This window comes from Mus musculus, chromosome X (genome assembly GCF_000001635.26).
Source record: "Mus musculus strain C57BL/6J chromosome X, GRCm38.p6 C57BL/6J".
NCBI lineage: Eukaryota > Metazoa > Chordata > Mammalia > Rodentia > Muridae > Mus > Mus musculus.
In genome coordinates this window covers 139,984,351-140,004,162 of record NC_000086.7, presented here as the reverse complement: position 1 = coordinate 140,004,162, position 19,812 = coordinate 139,984,351, and the positions used below count along the sequence as shown (strand labels likewise).

The window sequence follows — 19,812 nt, the reverse complement described above, 5'->3', positions numbered from 1 at the left end:
CCAGACATCTCTTGGTACCTACCACTTGGGTTGTCTGCAGTTATATACAGATACATAGAACGTTTTTCACGACCTTGCTTTCCACTTGCAATTCCACAGCCGTGTAACTGTCTTTTAGCTATCCATTCTCCAAGGAGATTTGTTGTGTAGTGTGTGTATCACTCCAGTATCAATAGACTGTTTTATTAGAACTAGACAAATTTACTATAATGATAAAATGCTCCATCCTTCCAAGAAGTCAAGCACACTATCAACCTTGGTATGTGTTCCATTTCCCTATATTCACAAATTGTGTCAGGCATGCAGTTGGGCTGAGCACCTATGTTAAGCCTCACCTCCTTAAAAAAAAAATTGCCTCACTCACAGACTGGTGTGGCCCACAGTTTGTTTATAGTTAAACTCAATCTTTATTCTACATCAGAACTACAAAGTGTTGTGTGCATTTATTTACTAGTGTGCTTCTAGAGCACTGACATTTGCATTTGGAAGATTGCAGATGAACTTTAATTCCTGTCATGATATTTTAAATCTACTAGCCTCGAAGTTCTTGGGAAGTTCAAAGCTGTAGAGCTTCCCGTTTTGTTCCAGTAGCTGCAATTTGGTCTTTTTGCTGACTTGAACAGGATAGTATCAAAGAGTTTGAGCAAGTCTGAACTTACTAGATAACCTTGGAGTCAGACAAGCTTTAAAATCATACAGCCTAAGTGTTCCCTATTCTTCTCAAGCAGTGGTTCTCACCATTCCTAAGGCTATGACCCTTTAACACAATTCCTCATCTTGTGGTGACCCTCAACAGTCAAAGAGGTTGACTTCTACCATTGTCTGAATACCCTTCTGAGGTAGGCTCAATGGAATCCTTTCTTTAGCAGGGCTTCACCTTCTCTGACCTTGTCCCCACCCCACACCTCTACTTTAGGATGTCCTGTGGCCTTCCTTAAGATTACGGGTTCAACTTCCTTTCTCCTGATAAGAAACCATTGACCTAACACCTGAGATTCCTGAAGTGCTTCCCCATGCTAATGAGGCATCTTATTACCTTGACGGTGGTGTCCTTTGACCTTCCTGGATACTCCTTCCCCTGTCCTCAAAACCATATTAGCCTTCCAAGTTAAGTTGATCTCTGCCCCTCCCTCCGACCCGACACAGCTGACCCATGCCACTTCCATATGTACTTAGAGGGCTTCCAAACCCTCAGTACATTGTCTCTGTTCCCTTTGCCCTTGTGGACTGCTATTGGCCGAAGATCCTTGGAAGCAGGAAGGGTCACACATAAAATTATTTTCATTGCTACCTCATAACTGTAAATCTACTGTTATGAACTGTAAGGTATATATCTGATATAGGATTTCTGTTATGCAAACCTGGCAAAAGGGTCGTTATAACCCCAGGAGGTAGTGACCCACACCTTGAGAACTGAGTATCCTCATTTTACATAAGAGGAAGCAGAATTCAACTAGTTAAAGAAATTTACTGAAATTCACAGTCCATAAACTTACCAAAACAAAATTTTAACATCCAGATTGGTGCAAAACCCTATTACATTATATTGTCAGTATCTGAGAACTGAAATCTAAACCCAGGTCTTAAGAACCCCAAAGTTTACAAGATATTTTTTCTTACCTGGCCCCTGATATAAGAACATTTCGATTTAATTAAAAAATAATTACTTAGATGAGACAGTAATACAGTTAAAAATTCAAAGGACATAAAGGTATGTTTGGCACACACCTGCAGTCCAATACTTGGGAGGCTCAGGCAGGAATATCATAAGTTAAAGGCCAGTCTGAGATACATACAAAACCCTGTTTCAACACAATTTCAATAGGGACAAAACATATAAGGAGCTGTATTTTTTCCTTGTTCTTATCCCTCAACCATTGAATTCTGTTAATTGGAGACACTCACTGTCATTTGTTCTCTTAGGAATAGCGCATGAATATGCAAGCACATATATATATTCCCTCTTTTATACAAATGCAAATATACTATATGTTATTCTGAAACTTGCTATTTTACTAGGTATCTTTTCAGAATTGTCATCCAGAAGACTTTACCACCTTTTCATCATTATATAGACTTCATTGAATGTATTTGGATAATTAAGCTCTACCCTCTCCCACCCCAGTATTCTGTTATAGACAGTAATTGAACAATAATGCACATAGATTAAGGATTTGTGGTACTGCAGATATTATTTGTAGATGTGTTCAATTTCAATAGTGACATCAAGTTGCACTTATTAGAGGTTGCACCAATTTATCCTCCTACCAGCGATATTGAGAGTGACTATTTCACCAGAATGTCAACAAAACAAATGTATTGTCATTTTGATATCCTTTCCTAAGTTCTAAAAAAAATGCTATTTAGGGTACTTTTTTTTTTTAAAATCGTAAGTTTTTTTTATTAGGTATTTTCCTCGTTTACATTTTCAATGCTATCCTAAAGGTCTCCCATAACCACCCCCCCAATCCCCTACCCACCCACTCCCCCTTTTTGGCCCTGGCGTTCCCCTGTACTGGGGCATATAAAGTTTGCAAGTCCAATGGGCCTCTCTTTGCAGTGATGGCCGACTAGGCCATCTTTTGATACATATGCAGCTAAAGACAAGAGCTCCCGAGTACTGGTTAGTTCATATTGTTGTTCCACCTATAGGGTTGCAGTTCCCTTTAGCTCCTTGGGTAATTTCTCTAGCTCCTTCATTGGGGGCCGTGTGACCCATCCAATAGCTGACTGTGATCATCCACTTCTGTGTTTGCTAGGCCCCGGCATAGTCTCACAAGAGAGAGCTATATCTGGGTCCTTTCAGCAAAATCTTGCTAGTGTATGCAATGGTGTCAGCATTTGAAAGCTGATTATGGGATGGATCCCTGCATATGGCAATCACTAGATGGTCCATCCTTTCGTCACAGCTCCAAAAAATTTATTTAATTTATTTAATCTATTTTTTACAGTCCAAATTTTATCCCCCTCCTGGTCCTCCTGCCCCATCTCCAAGAGGATGTCCCCACCCCTCCCACCTCCAACCCCACCCCTCTATCACCCAGCACCTGTCCCAGACCTCCCCATTCCCTGGGGCCCCCAATCTCTTGAGGGTTAGGTTCATCTTCTCTGACTGAACCCAGACCCTGCAGACCTCTACTGTATGTGTGTTGGGGGCCTCCAATCAGCTGGTGTATGCTGACTGTTTGGTGGTCCTGTGTCTGAGAGATCTCGGGGGTCCAGGTTAATTGAGACTGCTGGTCCTCCTACAGGGTCACCCTCCTCCTCAGCTTCTTTCAGCCTTTCCCTAATTCAACCACAGGGGTCAGCTGCTTCTGTCAGTTGGTTGGGTGTAAATACCTGCATCTGACTCTTTCAGCTGCTTGTTGGGTCTTTCAGAGGGCAGTCAGGATAGGTCCCTTTTTGTGAGAACTCCATAGCCTCAGTAATAGTGTCAGGCCTTGGGACCTCCCCTTGAGCTGGATCCCACTTTGGGTCTGTTGCTGGACTTTCTTTTCCTCAGGCTCCTCTCCATTTCCATCCCTGTAGTTCTTTCAGACAGGAACATTTATGGGTCAGAGATGTGACTGTGGGATAGCAACTCCATCCTTCACTTGATGCCCTGTCTTCCTGCTGGAGATGGGCTCTATAAGTTCCCTCTCCCTACTGTCAGGCATTTCATCTAAGGTCCCTCCCTTTGAGTCCTGAGAATCTCTCACCTTCCAGGTCTTTGGTACATTCTGGAGGTTCCCCCCCCCCACCTCCTGCCTCCCAAAGTTGCCTGTTTCCATTCCTTCTGCTGGCCCTCAGGGCTTCAGTCCTTTTCCCTCACCCAATACCTGATCATGTTCCCTTTGTCCCCTTTACCACCCAAGTCCTTCCCTCCCTTCCCCCTCCTGTGATTGTTTTCTTCTCCATCCCAAGTGGAATTAAGGCATCCTCACTTGGGCCCTGCAGCATGTGTTCCACTATGTTCATAGTGACCTTATGACCTTATTTGCGATAGTCAGAAGCTGGAAGCCACCCAGATGTCCCTCAACTGAAGAATAGATACAGAAAATGTGATACATTTACACAATGGAGTGCTATTCAGCTATTAAGAACAAGGACATCCTGAGTTTTGCAGGCAAATGGATGGAACTAGAAAATATCATCCTGAGTGAGGTAACCCAGACCCAAAAGGACGTGCATGGTATGTACTCACTAAGAAGTGGATATTAACTAAAAAAAAGTACAGAATAGCCTGGATACAATCCACAGATCTCAAAAATCATGTTTTATTTTAACATAGTTCTAGATTTACATTAGAGCTTCATACTCTAGTGTTCCATATGTACTCTACTGTTTTTCTTAGAGTTCATGTCTAACACAACAGTATATTTGTCATGTACAATGAAACTTATTAAATAAAAACTATACTTTATTTATATGTACTTAGTTTTTACCGTGTGTCCTCTGTCTATTTCAAGATCCTACAATACATTTAGAAATCATATTTCTCTTGTTTCCTCATAAATGTGCAGAGTCTCAGAATTTTCTACTTACCTTTTATAGTTTGGAGGCATGGTAGTAGTCCTTCTTTGTTTTATATTTTTGTTTTGTTTTGGTTTTGTTTTTAGTTTTTTTCTTTCTTTCTTTTTTTTTTTTTTTTTGAGAATATGTAGACCTGGCTTGCTTTGAGCTATGTAATTAAATGAGCTTTGTAGCTTGAAATTTCCATCTTATAAATTAATACATTTTCATAACTTTAGAGATACTTGCTTTTCCATTTTGGGCCATTAAGAACACATACTTTTATTGTTTTTGTTATTCATGCTGTTGCTATTGTTGAAATTGGGTCTCGTGTAGTCCAGCCTGCCTTTGAACTTCCCGAACAAGTATTCCACTCCCAGTTTGTGTGGTGTTGAGGATCCCACAGGGGGCTTTGTGCATGCATGTCAAGCCAGCACGTTACAGATTCAGCTACATCCCTAAACCCGGGAACTAATGCTTTTAAACACTTTTCTATACGAAGCTTTTTAAAAATAAGCTATGCTCTGCATCGGAGTTTTTTGCCTGCATGTACGTGTGTGCTTGGTGTCCCAAAAACAAGTCAGATGCTCAGAACTGGAGTTATCGACAATTGTGAACTGCTGTATGGGAACTGAACTCCGGTTCAGTACCATATCTGACTCTGGCTTCGATATATTTTTATAAAATATTCAAAAGTCTGGGTACGTACTGCTTCTGACTTTAAACTAAGGGAACCCAGAAGGATCTGTTACAACTAAGAGAGAAGCATTAGTGCATACAATGTGGTTAGACCAGAGGCTTGAGGGGAAACAGCAGGCAGGTCAGATAAATCCTTAAAAGAGAAGCCTTGCTGACAAGAATGAAGACGGTGATTAGGAACAATATAGGATTTATTGATACTTAGAGAAAAATCCAAGAAGCCAAAGGTGAATCCTAGGCTTATGAGCTTTATATTTTGGATGTTATCTTTAACCTGGGCCAAAAATTCTTAATTTCCAATAAACCCATCACCCAATACCCGCTTTCTCTTTCCATCATCACATTACTACACTTCCCAGAGTTCCACGCTCCAACCTTCATCACCTTTGAGTCTGCCGCACAGATTGCTGGGAGTTGAGGTCTCCTTCCTATTTACCCAAGTTAGTGATAGGGGCCTGCGGAAACATGAAGAGGTAAGGTCATATCCGGGTTGCTGAAGGCAACTTTTATCTTTTACTATGAAACTTTTGTGTCTTTTTTTTTTTTTTCCCTTTTGTTTGGGATGTGTCACGTTCTTGAGGGGCGGTTTTTCTCCAGCGGGAAGACAAAGGAGAAAGGAGGAGGGAAGGCCGGCAGGCTGGACCAGTCTGCGGGGGTGAAGTTCTGGAAGGGCCGTAGCCAGGCGGGTTTCCACTGGAATGTTTCCCTCAGGGCAGAAGCGTCTGGAGCTGCCTGGCCTCTCACATTCCTGACTCTCCGGATGCTCACGCCAGCCACTCCCTGGCCCGCCCGCTGGTCCTGCTAGGTCTCACCGGCCAGAGGGTCAGAGGGTGGGCACTTTACTTTGTCTAGATTTTAAAGACATAATGGGCCCGCCACACCGGGTAGTGCTTTGAGATCTTCAAGTTACAGGGTGATAGTTTGCATCTCCAAATTGAGCGCAGATCTGGCTTCGGGTGCTTTGGAAGAAGAAAGGAAACTTAGGGCAGTTTCCCCTCCTGATTCTGCAGTAAATGGCCCTTTGAGCCTGGTGCGGACCTCCCTGAGGCCGGAGCTTCCCAGTTATTGACAGGACAGGAAACCTTAAGAAAAAGGAGCCACTTAGTTTTGGCTTCACACTGCCATTGAATCTTCGCACTGGAACAGTGGCACAAAGAACCTGTTTAGGAATGCTTTCTCCTGAATTGTTTTTAAAAGGTTTTTGTTGTTGTTTGTTTCATTTGTTGTCTTGTTTTCATGTTTCCTCTGCTTGAATTATTTTAATTATTCTGTGATGAGATTCCTCATACATGGAAAGTGAATCTAGTGTATTGCTTGGGTGATTATAAAGAGCTGTTTGCTATACAGGTTAAGAGGTAGGACATGATTCACATAAGTGCCTTAGAAGCCCCCTTGGCTCTCAGATTGCTTCTTCCCCTTTTATCTAGGAGTTTGCACCAATTACAATTATTCCTTTGCCTTTTGTTTGTTTGTTTTTGTTTTGTTTTCTTGGGTTTTTTTAAGACAAGGTTTCTCTGTGTAGCCCTGGCTGTCCTGGAACTCATTCTGTAGACCAGACTGGCCTCGAACTCAGAAATCCGCTTGCCTCTGCCTCCTAGGTCCTGGGATTAAAGGTGTGAGCCACCACAGCCCAGCTGTTTGTTCCTGTTTTGTTTTTTGTTTTTTAGTTCATTTTCCACATAAGAGTTTAATCCCTGAACAAAATATTCCTAGTATCATCTGTGCTTTAACCTTATATAAATGAGAGTATATTGTCTTTTTCTGTGATAAGCTTTTTTTAAAAACCCACAGTATTTCTCAATAGAGCCATGTGTGTTGATATGCTTATTCATGTTTAACAGATTAAATTTAGCAGTAACTTTTGGGATTGTAAATAAAGATAGACTTAAAAGGTTTTTAAAAACTTAGTTCTAGAGTTATTTTAGAATATTTCAATATGGGTCCAGCTCTTTCTAGGAATCTTATAATTACAGGGATTTTTTTGTACTTATTATAAACCCCAGTAGACAAGGTCTGTTTGGTAAGAAATTCGATATTTAGTTTTCTCATGGATTTAACTCATCTTTGTGTTTGTTCATGTGTCTCTACCCTGTTCTCATATGGTTACATGGTTGTGTTATTTCTTGGGACGTGAGTAAGAGTTCTTAATCACTTGAGGTTGGCTCACAGCCCTGATCCAGTTGTCTACCCCACAAGACGCTCTTCATACTTTCTGCCCTTCTTCAGAATTTCTTCTCTAGTGGCTTCAGATCTTATGACCTCACATGGCTTCAGCTTCCTCTGTGTTGAGCCTCAGACTGTCCTCCCGGTAAGAACTGTAGCCAGTCAACGTTTGTTGTTGCTTCAGACCAGTGCCTTGGAAGTGCACTTCATGGGAGGATTTCAGAGTTGGAAGGGCTGCTCACCTCAGTGTAGGTTGTAGTGACACTGACCTTCCATGTATCCCAGCTGGAACCATTTTCCTTCCTTCATACCCACATTCTGTGAAGCTGTGCCAACAGCTCGAAATTGAGTGTTTGCATTTATGTGCCTGTCTGTTTTACTTTTTTAACATCATTCACCTAAAGGCTTTTCCCACTGAATCCTTCCTTTGTATTTCTGCTAGTTCTACCCTAGTCTGCACCTTCATTGCCACATACCTCAATAGTTTCCTAACTAGTTGCTCTAGTTCTATCTTCTAATCCACATGGTCTTAAACACTGCTTACTCTTTGACACCTAGTGGACTGATAAATTGCTTCCTAATCCGTGTATGCTCAGGTCTGGTCCAGAATCCCTTACTTCGTGTATTTAAGGCTGTTCAAAGCGAGTATCTAAATAGAGGTTCCAGGTATCCCACAATTCGTGGTCTGTCTCTTTGTATTTGCTTTCCTTTACTTTGTCACATCCAATCTTTCCCGTACCAGTTTAAGAATACTATTCTGAAGTTATCTTTACCACTTTAGCTCCCAGGTTAGCCCTTTCTTCTGCAAACTTCTACTCATTTGAGCATGGTTCTCTATTATTATTTAGATTCCCTCTCTTTATAGACACAGGTACACAGCACAAGAGGATATACATCTTCTCCCTAAATATATTACAAATTCCTTGATCAAAACTATGCCTAGAATATCTTTAATTTCCACAAGTAGTATCTTAGTTAACTTTTCTACTGCTGTGAAAAGACAACATGACCAACAGCAACTTGAAGAGGAAAGGGTTCATTCTAGCTTATAGCTCTGAGGTCACACTCCATCACTGAGGGAAGTCAGGGCAAGAACTCAAACTTGGCAGGAACCTAGAGGCAGGATCTGATGCAAAGGCCACGGAGGGGTGGTGTTTACTAGCTTGCTCCTCATGGCTTTCTCAGCCTGCTTTTTTATAGCACTCAGGACCACCAGCCCAGGTGTGGCACTGCACACAGTGAGTGTGGCCCTCCCGTATCAATGATCAATCAAGAAAGTACACCATAGGCTCACTCACCCATAGGCCACTTTGGTGAGGACATTCTCTCAATTCAGGTTCCCTCTTCCAAAATGACTCTGGCTTGTGTTGTTTGACACAAAACTAGCTAACACAGTGCCTCTTGTGTGCATAGGTATTGACTGAATATGTAGTCAAATAATACTCAGGGCAGGAGACTATTGAAGACATGCGTTTGAACAAATGGATCGCTGATAGGTAATGTAGATGGGGATATGTTTTCAGATTTTATGTGTCTTCTGCTTTCCCTATGGATTTTGTTCTTGTTTTATATCTGTTCCAGGGTAAATAGCTGTGTGAAGGATGAAGAACATGTCCTGGAGGAACTGGAAACAGAAGGTGAGAGGCAGCTCAAGAGCCTCCTTCAACATCAACTCGATACCTCTGTCTCCATTGAAGAGTGGGTATTGATTTGTAAACAGATTCTAATAGACCCTTACCTGCGGGTTGTCTATCCCTCTTGAAGCTTGATGGCGCAGGCCTCTCACCTAGGCACTTTCTTCAGAAGACCTCTTCAGATGCAATCAGATTTTGTTTTTGTGTCTTTCTGGAGGAAGTTTAAGTGTATATCATACCAAGCCCGGGTTAACTACTTTCACCTTGTCCTACTGTAGCACCCTGCATTTCCCCTAACATGGCATTTATAATTCTTTATGCTCATTTGCTATTTAGTTGCATCCTTTCTACAATTCTTCATATAGGTGGCAGCTCTTTTGAGATTTTTATAGAAGATTTATTTTATGTGTTTGTATGTGGGGGCGGGGGTGGAGAAGGAGCGAGAGGGAGGGAGAGGAATTCGTTAGTTTATGTAAACCCCATGTGTGCCAGTGCCTACAGAGGCCAGAGGGGTTTAGAGCTCCTGGAACTAGAGTTTCCAGTGGTTGTGGCCTGCCATGCGAGTGCTGAGAACTTGCCCAGGTCCTGTGTAAGAGCAGTAAGAGCTCTTAACTGCTATGCCATCTCTCTAGCCCCTCCAGTTTCTTTTATTTTTTTTTTTTCTTTTTCTTTTTGGTTTTGTCGAGACAGGGTTTCTCTGTATAGCCTTGGTTGTCCTGGAACTCACTCTGTAGACCAGGCTGACCTGACTGAAATCTGCCTGACTCTGCCTCCCAAGTGCTGGGATTAAAGGCGTGCACCACCACTGCCTAGCAAGTTTCTTTTCTTTAAAAATGTGAACTCTCAGAACAGAACACAGCATCTAATGTATAGCATGTACTTAGTTAACATTTGTTAATTTAGTCCTGGATGTATGGGGGAATTCCATTTTGTTGCCCTGGTGCTTCACCTAGGCAAAAAATGGAAAAGAGACTTTGCCTATGGATTTCATTGGACTTGTTTTAACAGGCGGCCCCATCACTGTGAATTCAACCACCAGATGTTCTTATTCACTTCTTTTGTGTTTTGCAGATGTGTCTCTAAGAAAAAGAGCTTTGCGCCTGGGACTATGTACAAGCCCTTTGGGAAGGAAGCAGCTGGGACAATGACTTTGTCCCAGTTCCAGACACTACATGAAAAAGACCAGGAAACTGCTTCTCTCAGGGAATTAGGGCTCAATGAAACTGAAATATTGATCTGGAAAAGCCATGTTTCCGGTGAAAAGGTAAACAGGCTCTTTTCATAAAAATATTTCTTTATTTTCATTTATGCCAGTTGGTAGGGAGCAGCAGGATACTCAGGAGATAAATCTCGAGCCCAATTTTGTGCCTCCATGCTGGGGTGTGTAAACCATCAACAGGCGGGAACGGCTGAACTCCCCAACATAGTAGTTATTTCATTTTGTCATTAGAACCTTTTTGTTTTTCTAAAACTGAGTGTTGAGTCTGAATCTTCTTTGGTTTTTAAGATAGAGACATTGGCTAAAGAGAAGCTGTTGGTTAGCCCTTAACTAAAACTTCCATAAACACTTCTAATTTCTGAGCCTTTCTCATCTTCTTTCTCACATGAGGTCTCTGATTCATGTTTGTACTGTATCCTTTTTGATATAAAGCACCCTATTTCCCTGCTTTCAGAGGACAAAGCTGAGGGCAACTCCCGAAGCAATACAGAAACGGCTTGAAGATATTAAAGAAAGAATCTCAGAGCGCCAGCGCATCCTTTGCCTGCCACAGAGGTTTTCAAAGAGCAAACAGCTGACCCGAAGAGAAATGGAAATTGAGAAGTCTTTATTTCAGGGAACTGATCGTCACTCCTTCCTTAAGGCTCTTTATTACCAAGGTATGGGATCCTCACTGACTCTGAAATCTTCTTTAACTGGAAGAAAGACTTAACATCCAGCCATTAGATATGGGGAATTAGTGAAAGACAAGGTGTTACTACTCTTGAGAAATATATAGTCCCATAAGAGATACAAATATGTGTACAGTTACTAGCATGGAAAGTGTTATTATAGAGGGTTTGCTCACATGCCAAGGTGGCATGGAACACAAATGACGGACTATCTTAACAGGACAGTGGGCATTTTTGTAACATAAAGGGGAAGGAACATTACTGCTAGTGAGTGGATAGGAGTTGTACTTGGAAGGACCTGGTACACATAGGAAACAGCAAGAAGTTCAGTGTGGCACTGAAACAGGGTCTGGTCAGGAGTGGTGGCTGATACACTAAAGGGAAGGGAAATACCGCTAGATCGTGACGAGTCTTTAGGCTGAACTGTAAAACAGTGCGAAATCTGTCCATAAGCAGTATGTGTCTTAACCATAAAGAATTTGTTTAGCAGGTAATTTTACTTTGCATGGTCAAAGGTGCCCAGAAAGTGTTTAAGAAATGGTTTCTAGCCTTGTACTAGTCAGCTTAGAGGTGCCCACATGTACTCTTTAGGGGTAATGATAGATACATGGCTCAGTGCCACCGAAGTTCAGAGTTTTATTGGTGTGACTGAAGAGGGCCTCTCAGAAGAGGTAAGATCTAAATGCTCTTTTAAGCTTCTATAAGAGAGGAACTAGCATTTCAGTTGCAGTAATTGGTCGTGAGCACTGTTAATTGGGTTAGTTTGAAGAGATCAGGTTAAAAAGGTAGCTCGGAATACTCGGAAAACTGATTTGTTTGATAATACGAAGGTATATGGAGTTAGTTTCTTCGGTTAATGCATTTGAATACAGTAAGATAACAAAACTGGATTTGGAAATGATCAAGTGTGGTGGCCAGTAAAGAAAATTAGAGAGAGGAAAGAGAGAGTGGCGTTAAAGTCATTGAGTTATCAACTTGTCACCTGCAATGCTGACAGGGGGCTTGAGAGGTGGAGTTAGTTGTAGGTGACAGGACTGAGGATGAAGGACACTCATTGAATAAGGATGGAGTGGACAGGAATAAGGCAGGGTACCTCTTATATTTCAAGGCTGTATACGTGAACACTTGGTAAAATGAAGTCTTTAGTGGACATTTTGAGGAAGGATGGTGTGTTTCATTTGGACCGGTTGAGTTGATGAGGATGGTGGGATGAGAATATGTAGATGCTGATGAACATTGAAACCGTGATGCTGAGGAGAGAAGTCAGAAGAGGGTCCATGGGACTAGCACTCATCTGCTTTATGATATGCTAAGTGATGGGATGGGATGCTGAAGAGAGATAGGCTATACAGGTGGCAGAGCTGTGGTGAAGGGAGGAAGGAGCGAATGAACAGTTTTCTGTGGAGAGACACGGCATACTGAATGGGAACTTTGACTCTGGAAGTAGACTGCCTGGGCAAACCTGGCTCCCCCACTTACTAGCTGTGCAGTGGCGATCACATTACCTCTCTATACTTCAGTGGCTTCCTCTGGGAAATGAAAGTTATCAGTCATAGCCATGCTGTGGAGTTGTTAGGACGAAGTGAGAGAACACATGGGAATCAGAGCAGGACCTGGTAGTGGGGTGGGGGGTGGGAGTGTGTGTGTGTCTCTGTTCTCTTTCCTGTCGTTGAAACTCCTTGCTTTAAACCTTCACAGCATACCACAAAAAGACAAGTGCAGACAAGTACATGACCTCAATGAAGAGGAAGATAAAATTAGGCACAAAAGGCAAGTCAAGAGTTTTCTTACAGTGTTAGATTTAGGACTGTAAACTAGGGTCCCAGACGTCTAAGTTGAGCACTTATTTAATTCCATAGTCACTTTATGACAATGTTTATAGAAAATAATTCAGAGAGAACATACTGTCCTGATATGAAATATTAAAGAGAGGAGTTAGTCAAAGTTGTCAAGATTTTACATTTAGTTTTGTTTTGACTTCTATAGCTTTATTGTACCAAACATTATTGACCTGGCTGGTTTTTAGATCCCATTGCACAAATAATTTCGAATATCATTAATCAATAATTAATGATGGTAATAATTATATCATAAGTAGAATTTTATTTTGAAATGAACTTACAGTAAAATTGCATGGGGCCTTCTTTTGGTGTACAGTTCTGTGAATTGTAAATCATGTAGATTTCATGTCTCCACCACCACAGTCAAGAGGGGGAGCAGCCCCATTCCTCACACTCTCCTCACACTCTCCCTGTTACAATCACCCCCATTGCTCGCCCCGAGTCCCCGGCTCTCACTTCTCTCCATTACTTCTGCTTTACCTTTTAGAGACTCATCTAAATGGGATCGTGCAGTGTATAACATTTCGAGGCTGGTTTCTTTCACTCAGCAGAATGCTTTTGAGACTCATCCAAGTTGTTGTTTATAGCACTAACGCATTCATTTTGTTGTGGAGTCCCATTTCATCGTGTGAAGTGGCTTTGGGTTTTCCAGGTTAGGGTCTTTATGAATGATATTGATATTAACATTCTTGTGCAGGTTTTTGTGTGAACATAAGTTTTTATTTCTCTAAGGTAAATATCTAGAAGTGGGATTACTGGGTCATATGGTAAGTGCACATTTAACTTTATATGAAACTGCCAAACCATTTTCCCGAGTGGCTGTACCATTTGCATTCCCACCAGTGATGTATGAGCGTTCCCTTGCTCTCCGTCTTTGTCGGCGTTTATTGTGATTGTTCTGCTAGGTGTTGTTTGTCTGTGCCTTTTCTCAGTGGCAGCTGATGCTGAGCATCTTCCCATTTGCTTTTTTTGCCATCCTTCTATTCTGTTTGTTAAGGTTTCTGGTCTGTCATTTTCTCATTGGATTCTTTTTCCTTCCTATTGACTTTTGAGATTACTCGATTATATGCTAAACACAGTCCTCCACAGGATGTGTGCTTTGCAAGTTTTTAACAGTCTGGAGCTTGTAATTTTATTCTCTTAGTAGTATGTTTTTAATTGTGCTAAAATATATGTAACATAAAATTTGCCATTGTAACCATTTTTAAGTATTTACTTCTGGGGTGTTAAATATATCCATTATTCTCTAACTATTGCCAGCATCCATCTCCAGAGCTTTTAAAGTTACACACATTAAAAACTACTTTATCTTACCTCACACCCTCTGCCTTCTAGCAACCTCCATTCTACTTTTGTGAATTTTACTACTCTATGTACCTCACATAAATAGAATCATACAATATTTATCCTTTATGATCAGGTTTTTTTACTTAGCATAAATGTCTTCATTGCTGATTCATGTTGTCGCATGTATCAGAATTCCATTCCTTTTTTAAGGCTGCATAATATTCCATTGTATATACATACTGCTTTGTTTAATCAATTCATTCATCCGTGGACACTTCAGTTACTTCCATTTTGTACTTATTGTGGCTAATGCTGATGTGAACATTGGTGAACAAATGTTTGATATCTACTTTCAGTTCTTTGTGTACATATAAAGAAATGGAATTGCTGGATCTTATAATTTTGTTTCCTTTTTGACGAATCTCCCTACTGCTCTCTATACACACTGTCATTTTGCATTCCTACCAGCAATGCACAGAAGTTCCAGTCCCTCTCAATTCTCAGGAGCACATGTTGTTTTTGGTCTTTTCTCTTTTTGGATAATTACTACTTTAAAAGGCATGACTTATCTTACCCTACTTTTGATGTGCATTTTCCTACCTAATGCTGCTGTGTATTTTTCATATACTATTGGACCATGTATCTTCTATAAATAGATACTCATTCAAGTATGTATGTTGGTATTAATAACTTCTCATATACATGATTTGTAGATATTTTCTCTTGTTCTGTGTCTGCTTTTAACTTTTTATAATATCCTTTAATGTGCACAGTTCTCTAATTTTTCTTCCTTTATTTTGTTTTTCTGAGACAGGGTTTCTCTGTGTAGCTGTGGCTGTCATAGAACTCACTGTGCAGACCAGACTGGCCTCAAACTCAAAGATCCATCTGCCTCTGCCTCCTGCATGCTGGGATTAAAGGTGTGTGCTACCACTACCTGGCTATTTTCCTTCCTTTATCTATGCCTCTGTTAGCATATGTAAGAAGTCAGCACCAAATCCAATATCAAGAAGTCATTTCATCTATGTTATCTTCTGAGCCGTTACATTTTCTGTGTTGCTGTTTACGTCTTTGATCCATTTTGAGCAAATTTTGCATATGGCATAAAATAAGTCTTTAGTTTCATCTTATACTTGCTACTACTGAGTTCTCCCAGGACCAGTTTTTGAAGACTGTTGTTGTTTCTGCACTGAGTAATCTCTGTTCAAAGATCATTTACCATATGGATGAGAGTTTATTTCCAGGCTCGTTGGTGGTATATGTGTCTAGCTTTATGCCAGTAGCATGCTATTTTGTTTTGTTTTGTTTTGTTTTGTTTTGTTTTGTTTCATTTGAGACAGGGTCTCTCTACAAATCAAGTTCAGTCCATTTAATGTTGCAAACATTGGCATGTCAGCTGGTGGTTTTATCATGTAGGGCTTGTTTAGGCAACCATATTAGTGAGACTTTATGGGTGCAGCTTCTCTGGCCTTTTTGATTGAGGTTTTTTGTTTGCTTATTTTAAAGTATTAGCTTATGTTGGTAAGATAGGATTTACATTTATTAGTTTGTTCGTTCGTTTATGGAATTAGTTTTATCTAGTATGTCATTTTAATTAACTTGATGAAATTCCTCCCACCCCCTACCAGTGTAGATGCGGGTGTGTGTTTGTATGTGTCTTTTATTCCTTACCTGGCTATTTTATGGATTACAGTTAACATCTTAGATTAAACAAATTAGTTCACATTCATGGCAACATAATTTTAGTCATATCTAAAATGTGGTTCTATTTCTGTTCTTTTATACTGTTATACAGATTACCTCTGTGTAGATTTTCAAGTACTACAGCAGTTTTGTAATTATTGCTTTACATCAGATTAGACAAAGATCTGATGATCACACCATGGTTTTTTTATACCTATGTAGTTAACTTTATGAGTGCTGTTCCTCTCTGCATCTGAGCTACTATGCACTTTTCATTCACTTTGCCCTAAAGGATTTACTTCCTTGTAGGGTAGGTCTTCTGGTAATGAATTCTTTATCTGATAATTTCTTCTTCAATTGTTAATTATAGTTTTTATTTTAAAAAAGCACTATTAGCATATATTAATTATTACAAAATACTGAGTATCTTTGTGACTTGTCTTATATGCATATAACATACTTCAGTTGTAGTCATCCTCCTGTTGTTCACTGGTTCTTCGTTTTCCTCTTCTCTGAAGACATTTTGATGGATGAGAACTTTTGGTGCACGGCCTTTCTCTTGTAGCACATTGAACATGCCCTCTGTGGTTTCTGCAAGTCAGTTGTTATTTCTACTTGGACCTCTTTCCATGAGTCTCTTCTCTTGAGTTGCTGTTTTAACAATTCATTCTCGGGCTGGAAAGAGAGCTTAGCCAATAATGTGCTTGTCGTGTAAACATGAGAACTTGAGTTCAAACCCCAGAACCCACAAAAACAAAACAAAACAAAACAAAAAAACTGGTCATAGTGATATGTGCTTGCAATCCTGGGGCTAAAGAGGTAAAGATACGTGTATCCCTGAGTCTTACTGCTTGGGGAGCTCCAAGCCATTGAGAGATCCTGTCTCTAAAAAGCAAAGTAAATGGCTCCTAAGGAACAACAGTGAGGTTGTCCTGTGTCCTATACATACACGGTCACTTATGTGCATGTCAAGTCTCTAACACGAGTTACTCCCTCCACACGCACACATACAAACCCATCCGTGCACATGTGCACATGTATACGTATACACACACACACACACACACACACACACACACACATTTACTCTTTGCATCCCCTTTGGAGTTTGGATGTATACATATAGGACTATATTTCTTTGAGTTTATTCTCCTTTGATTCTGTTGAGCTTCTTTGCTGTATAGATTACTGTTTTCCCCTCAGTTTGGAGATGTTACTAGCCATTGCTTCTTGAAATGATTTTTTTTGTTGTTTTTGTTCTTGTTTTTTTGTTGGTTTTGTTGTTGTTGTTGTTTTTGTTCCTACCTGCTCTTTTAGCTTCTGAGAGTCCTGTGCTCTGTGTGTGCTGTCAGAAAGGGTTAATCATTTGCCTCATCCACCGAGGCTGTTACTATGTCCTTGTCCTTATTTGGTTTTCTTTCCCGGACTAGATTATTGTTCTCTGAGTAGATAGTGGGGTTATCTTCAAGTTTGTGGAGTCTTTCTTCTGCTAGCTCAAATCTGTTAAGTTCTCTGAAGTGGTCACGTCAGTTACTCTGCATGCAACTCCAGAGTTTCTGCTTCGCTCTTCATTTCAATGTTCTCCGCTTACTTTTAGTTTCCATTTTATCAGATAGTCTGGGTTTTTTTCTTCAGTTGTTTAAGGAACTTAGAATAACTGTTTATAATTTTTGTCTAGTTAGCCTAATATGATTTTATTGATTTTTTTTCTCTTCCTGTATATAGGTCATACTTTCCTCTTCCATTATAATATGTTGTATATTTTGTTGAAAATAAATAGTATAATGTAGTAAATCAAAACAGCAGTACACCATTGCTACTACCTCATGGATTTGTTGATGCCCTTGCTTAGTAAATGTCCTTTGTATTTAATTCTAAGAATTATGTCTTCTCTCTGCTTCCTTAGCAAAATAATTCTCTAACAACTGAAGAGCGTTCCTTAAGGGTCTTGCACCAGAATGTCTATCATCATTTGCTTAAGGATCTGTGTATAGTAGCTGGGAACACTCTTTCAATACCCAAAGGCTTGCCGGCTCTGCCTGTGACGTCACCTACTATTCAAGCTAAGCCTTACTGTAAGCCCACCATGAGATAATAGGGTCTTCTCGGATCCCAGCTGTCCTGGGTATATACACAGCTTTGTTTATGTTCATTGCCTCCCAGATTCTTGGGAACATATCTAAATCTTTGCAGGCCTGCTTCCCCCTTTAAGTTTCTATTCAGACTCACTATATTTTGCTTGTCCTCGCCCTTCATTCCCTCCTCTCCTTTCTGTACTTCTCTACATCTCACCCTCCCCATCTTCCTGCACTCTTTATTTTTTTAATAACTGCAATGAACATAATTTCCTGAAGCTCATATGTGCATGGGTATAGGGCAGTCCACTAGAGCATAGGCAACCTACCAGGGGCCATACCCTTTCAGAAAAGTGACTCTGCCTTCCTTAATAGCCATTAACTGCCAATAACTCCTCAGCTCAGGATGGGGGCTTACATTTCCCTGCCCCCTGTCCTGCTTACATGCTGGAATGTTGGCTGTCTTGATCCTGTGTGGGATCGTTTCATTGGCCCTTTTCTAGTCTTCAATGTTAATTCCATGTCAAGCAGATGTACTGTATGCAACCTCCACCAATTAATTTTGACAAATGCCATAGGGATGAACTCTTTTTACAGTAAGGGGTATCAGGTCAAAAACAGACAAGTCTTCAGAATGCTGCTTTCCCACGGGATGCCAGGCATATGAAATAGTGCAGATTTTCTGAGGATGGGCTATTTTTTTTTTTTTTGTAATATTCTCGAAGTGTTCTGCCCTCTAAGTCCAACTGTGCTGCTGGGTTATAGCTTCTATAATGACAATAATGTTGCACTTTTTAGGGCTTTGAAGCTGCAGAGAAAGAGATGATATTATAGAAAGTTGAAATGCTATAAGCCTTACTTACTAATCTTACTTTTTCTTGAAACACTGTTTCATGTTTTATTGCAAGCGTTTAATTTTCTTCCAAAATTGATTTTGACTTTTTTTTTTTTGGCCAGTGTTCTTTCTGCTTTTAGGACCCAGCTCTTTAGAGGTTTTCATTCTGTCATCCCAGAATTGCCTTCTCAGCATCAGTTTACCTCTCCCTGTTAATATTATCACATTTGGGGAAGAGAAGGCTTTTAGAGCATGGAGTCAGCTCATTTTTTCTACTTTATTGAGTTAGCATTTACTGCGTACCATAAAACTTGTTCCTTAAGCGCGCAATTCAGTGATTTGTAGTAAATTTATAGAATTCATCAACCATAACAACAATCTAGTTTTAGGACATTTCCATCACCTAAAGGACTGCTATTAGTTTTTGTTTATACTCGAGTCTTGGGCAGCCACTGAGAAAATATCCATCCCTATGGATTTACCTATTTGAGACATTTTATATAAATGATTCATATAATATATGGTGCTCTCAACTTCAGTGTAATGTTTTCATTGTATCTATAACATTATTTCTAGAGCTAGTAGTTTTCCAGTGTTTCTTGAGTGATTCTGTGTGCATGCTGAAAATATCTTCAACCCTTACCTATGTACTTTGCAATCTCAGCTTCCCTTTCTTGTTTGCACAAAACCTCTTGGTTAATCAAAAGTGATGCCACGTGACTTTTTCAGGTCTTTTCTGAACATGCACAAACCTAAGTCTGTCTGTCTGTATATGTGTATGTGTGTATGTATGGACAAGCCTATATATATGTTAGATGTTTTTAGAGCTTCATATAAGCATCTCATTTTCGAGATTTGCCTTTTGAAGCCTTTTTAAAAAGCCTTTTATTAACATGTGTTTTCTCCAACTGTTATCTTCACCTCTGTGAAATTCAACAAATGTCTATGAACATCTTTGCCAAAACCTCCTAGAAGAAAAGGTTGTGATCACTTTCTGAGCTTTGAGTTTGTTCAGATAAAGGGAGTGTCTCTTGAATTTCCTGAAGGAATAGTAGTTCCAAGGGGCTGCTGCCTCATTATTCGCCCTCTACTGGTGGCCCTGTTGTTGTTTTTGTTTGTTTTCTATTGATTTCGAATACAGGCTTTCAAGGTTAACCACCAAAATAGAAGTTGGGATGGAAGTAGGGTAGATTAAAGCAGTGAAAAGCTCATTA

The 19,812-nt window shown here is 40.2% G+C and overlaps 1 protein-coding gene across 7 annotated transcripts in view; it reads left to right on the top strand.

Annotated features, from left to right (window-relative positions):
• Positions 1 to 5,567: 5,567 nt before the first annotated feature.
• The window catches only part of Rbm41 (RNA binding motif protein 41), a 109,085-nt gene continuing 94,840 nt past the window's right edge, over positions 5,568 to 19,812 (top strand). For 2 of the 7 annotated variants that reach the window (NM_001172148.1, NM_153586.2), the window contains exons 1-4: positions 5,568 to 5,663; positions 8,935 to 9,051; positions 10,059 to 10,251; positions 10,661 to 10,865. In NM_001172148.1, the coding sequence (NP_001165619.1) occupies positions 5,656 to 5,663; positions 8,935 to 9,051; positions 10,059 to 10,251; positions 10,661 to 10,865 (523 nt within the window). In that variant the 5' untranslated portion in view covers positions 5,568 to 5,655. Of the gene's footprint in view, positions 5,664 to 7,416; positions 7,499 to 8,766; positions 8,850 to 8,934; positions 9,052 to 10,058; positions 10,252 to 10,660; positions 10,866 to 12,575; positions 12,648 to 19,812 lie in introns of all 7 variants that reach the window. The other 5 variants (XM_030251329.1, XM_011247736.3, NM_001290630.1 and 2 more) reach the window with 5 other exon arrangements.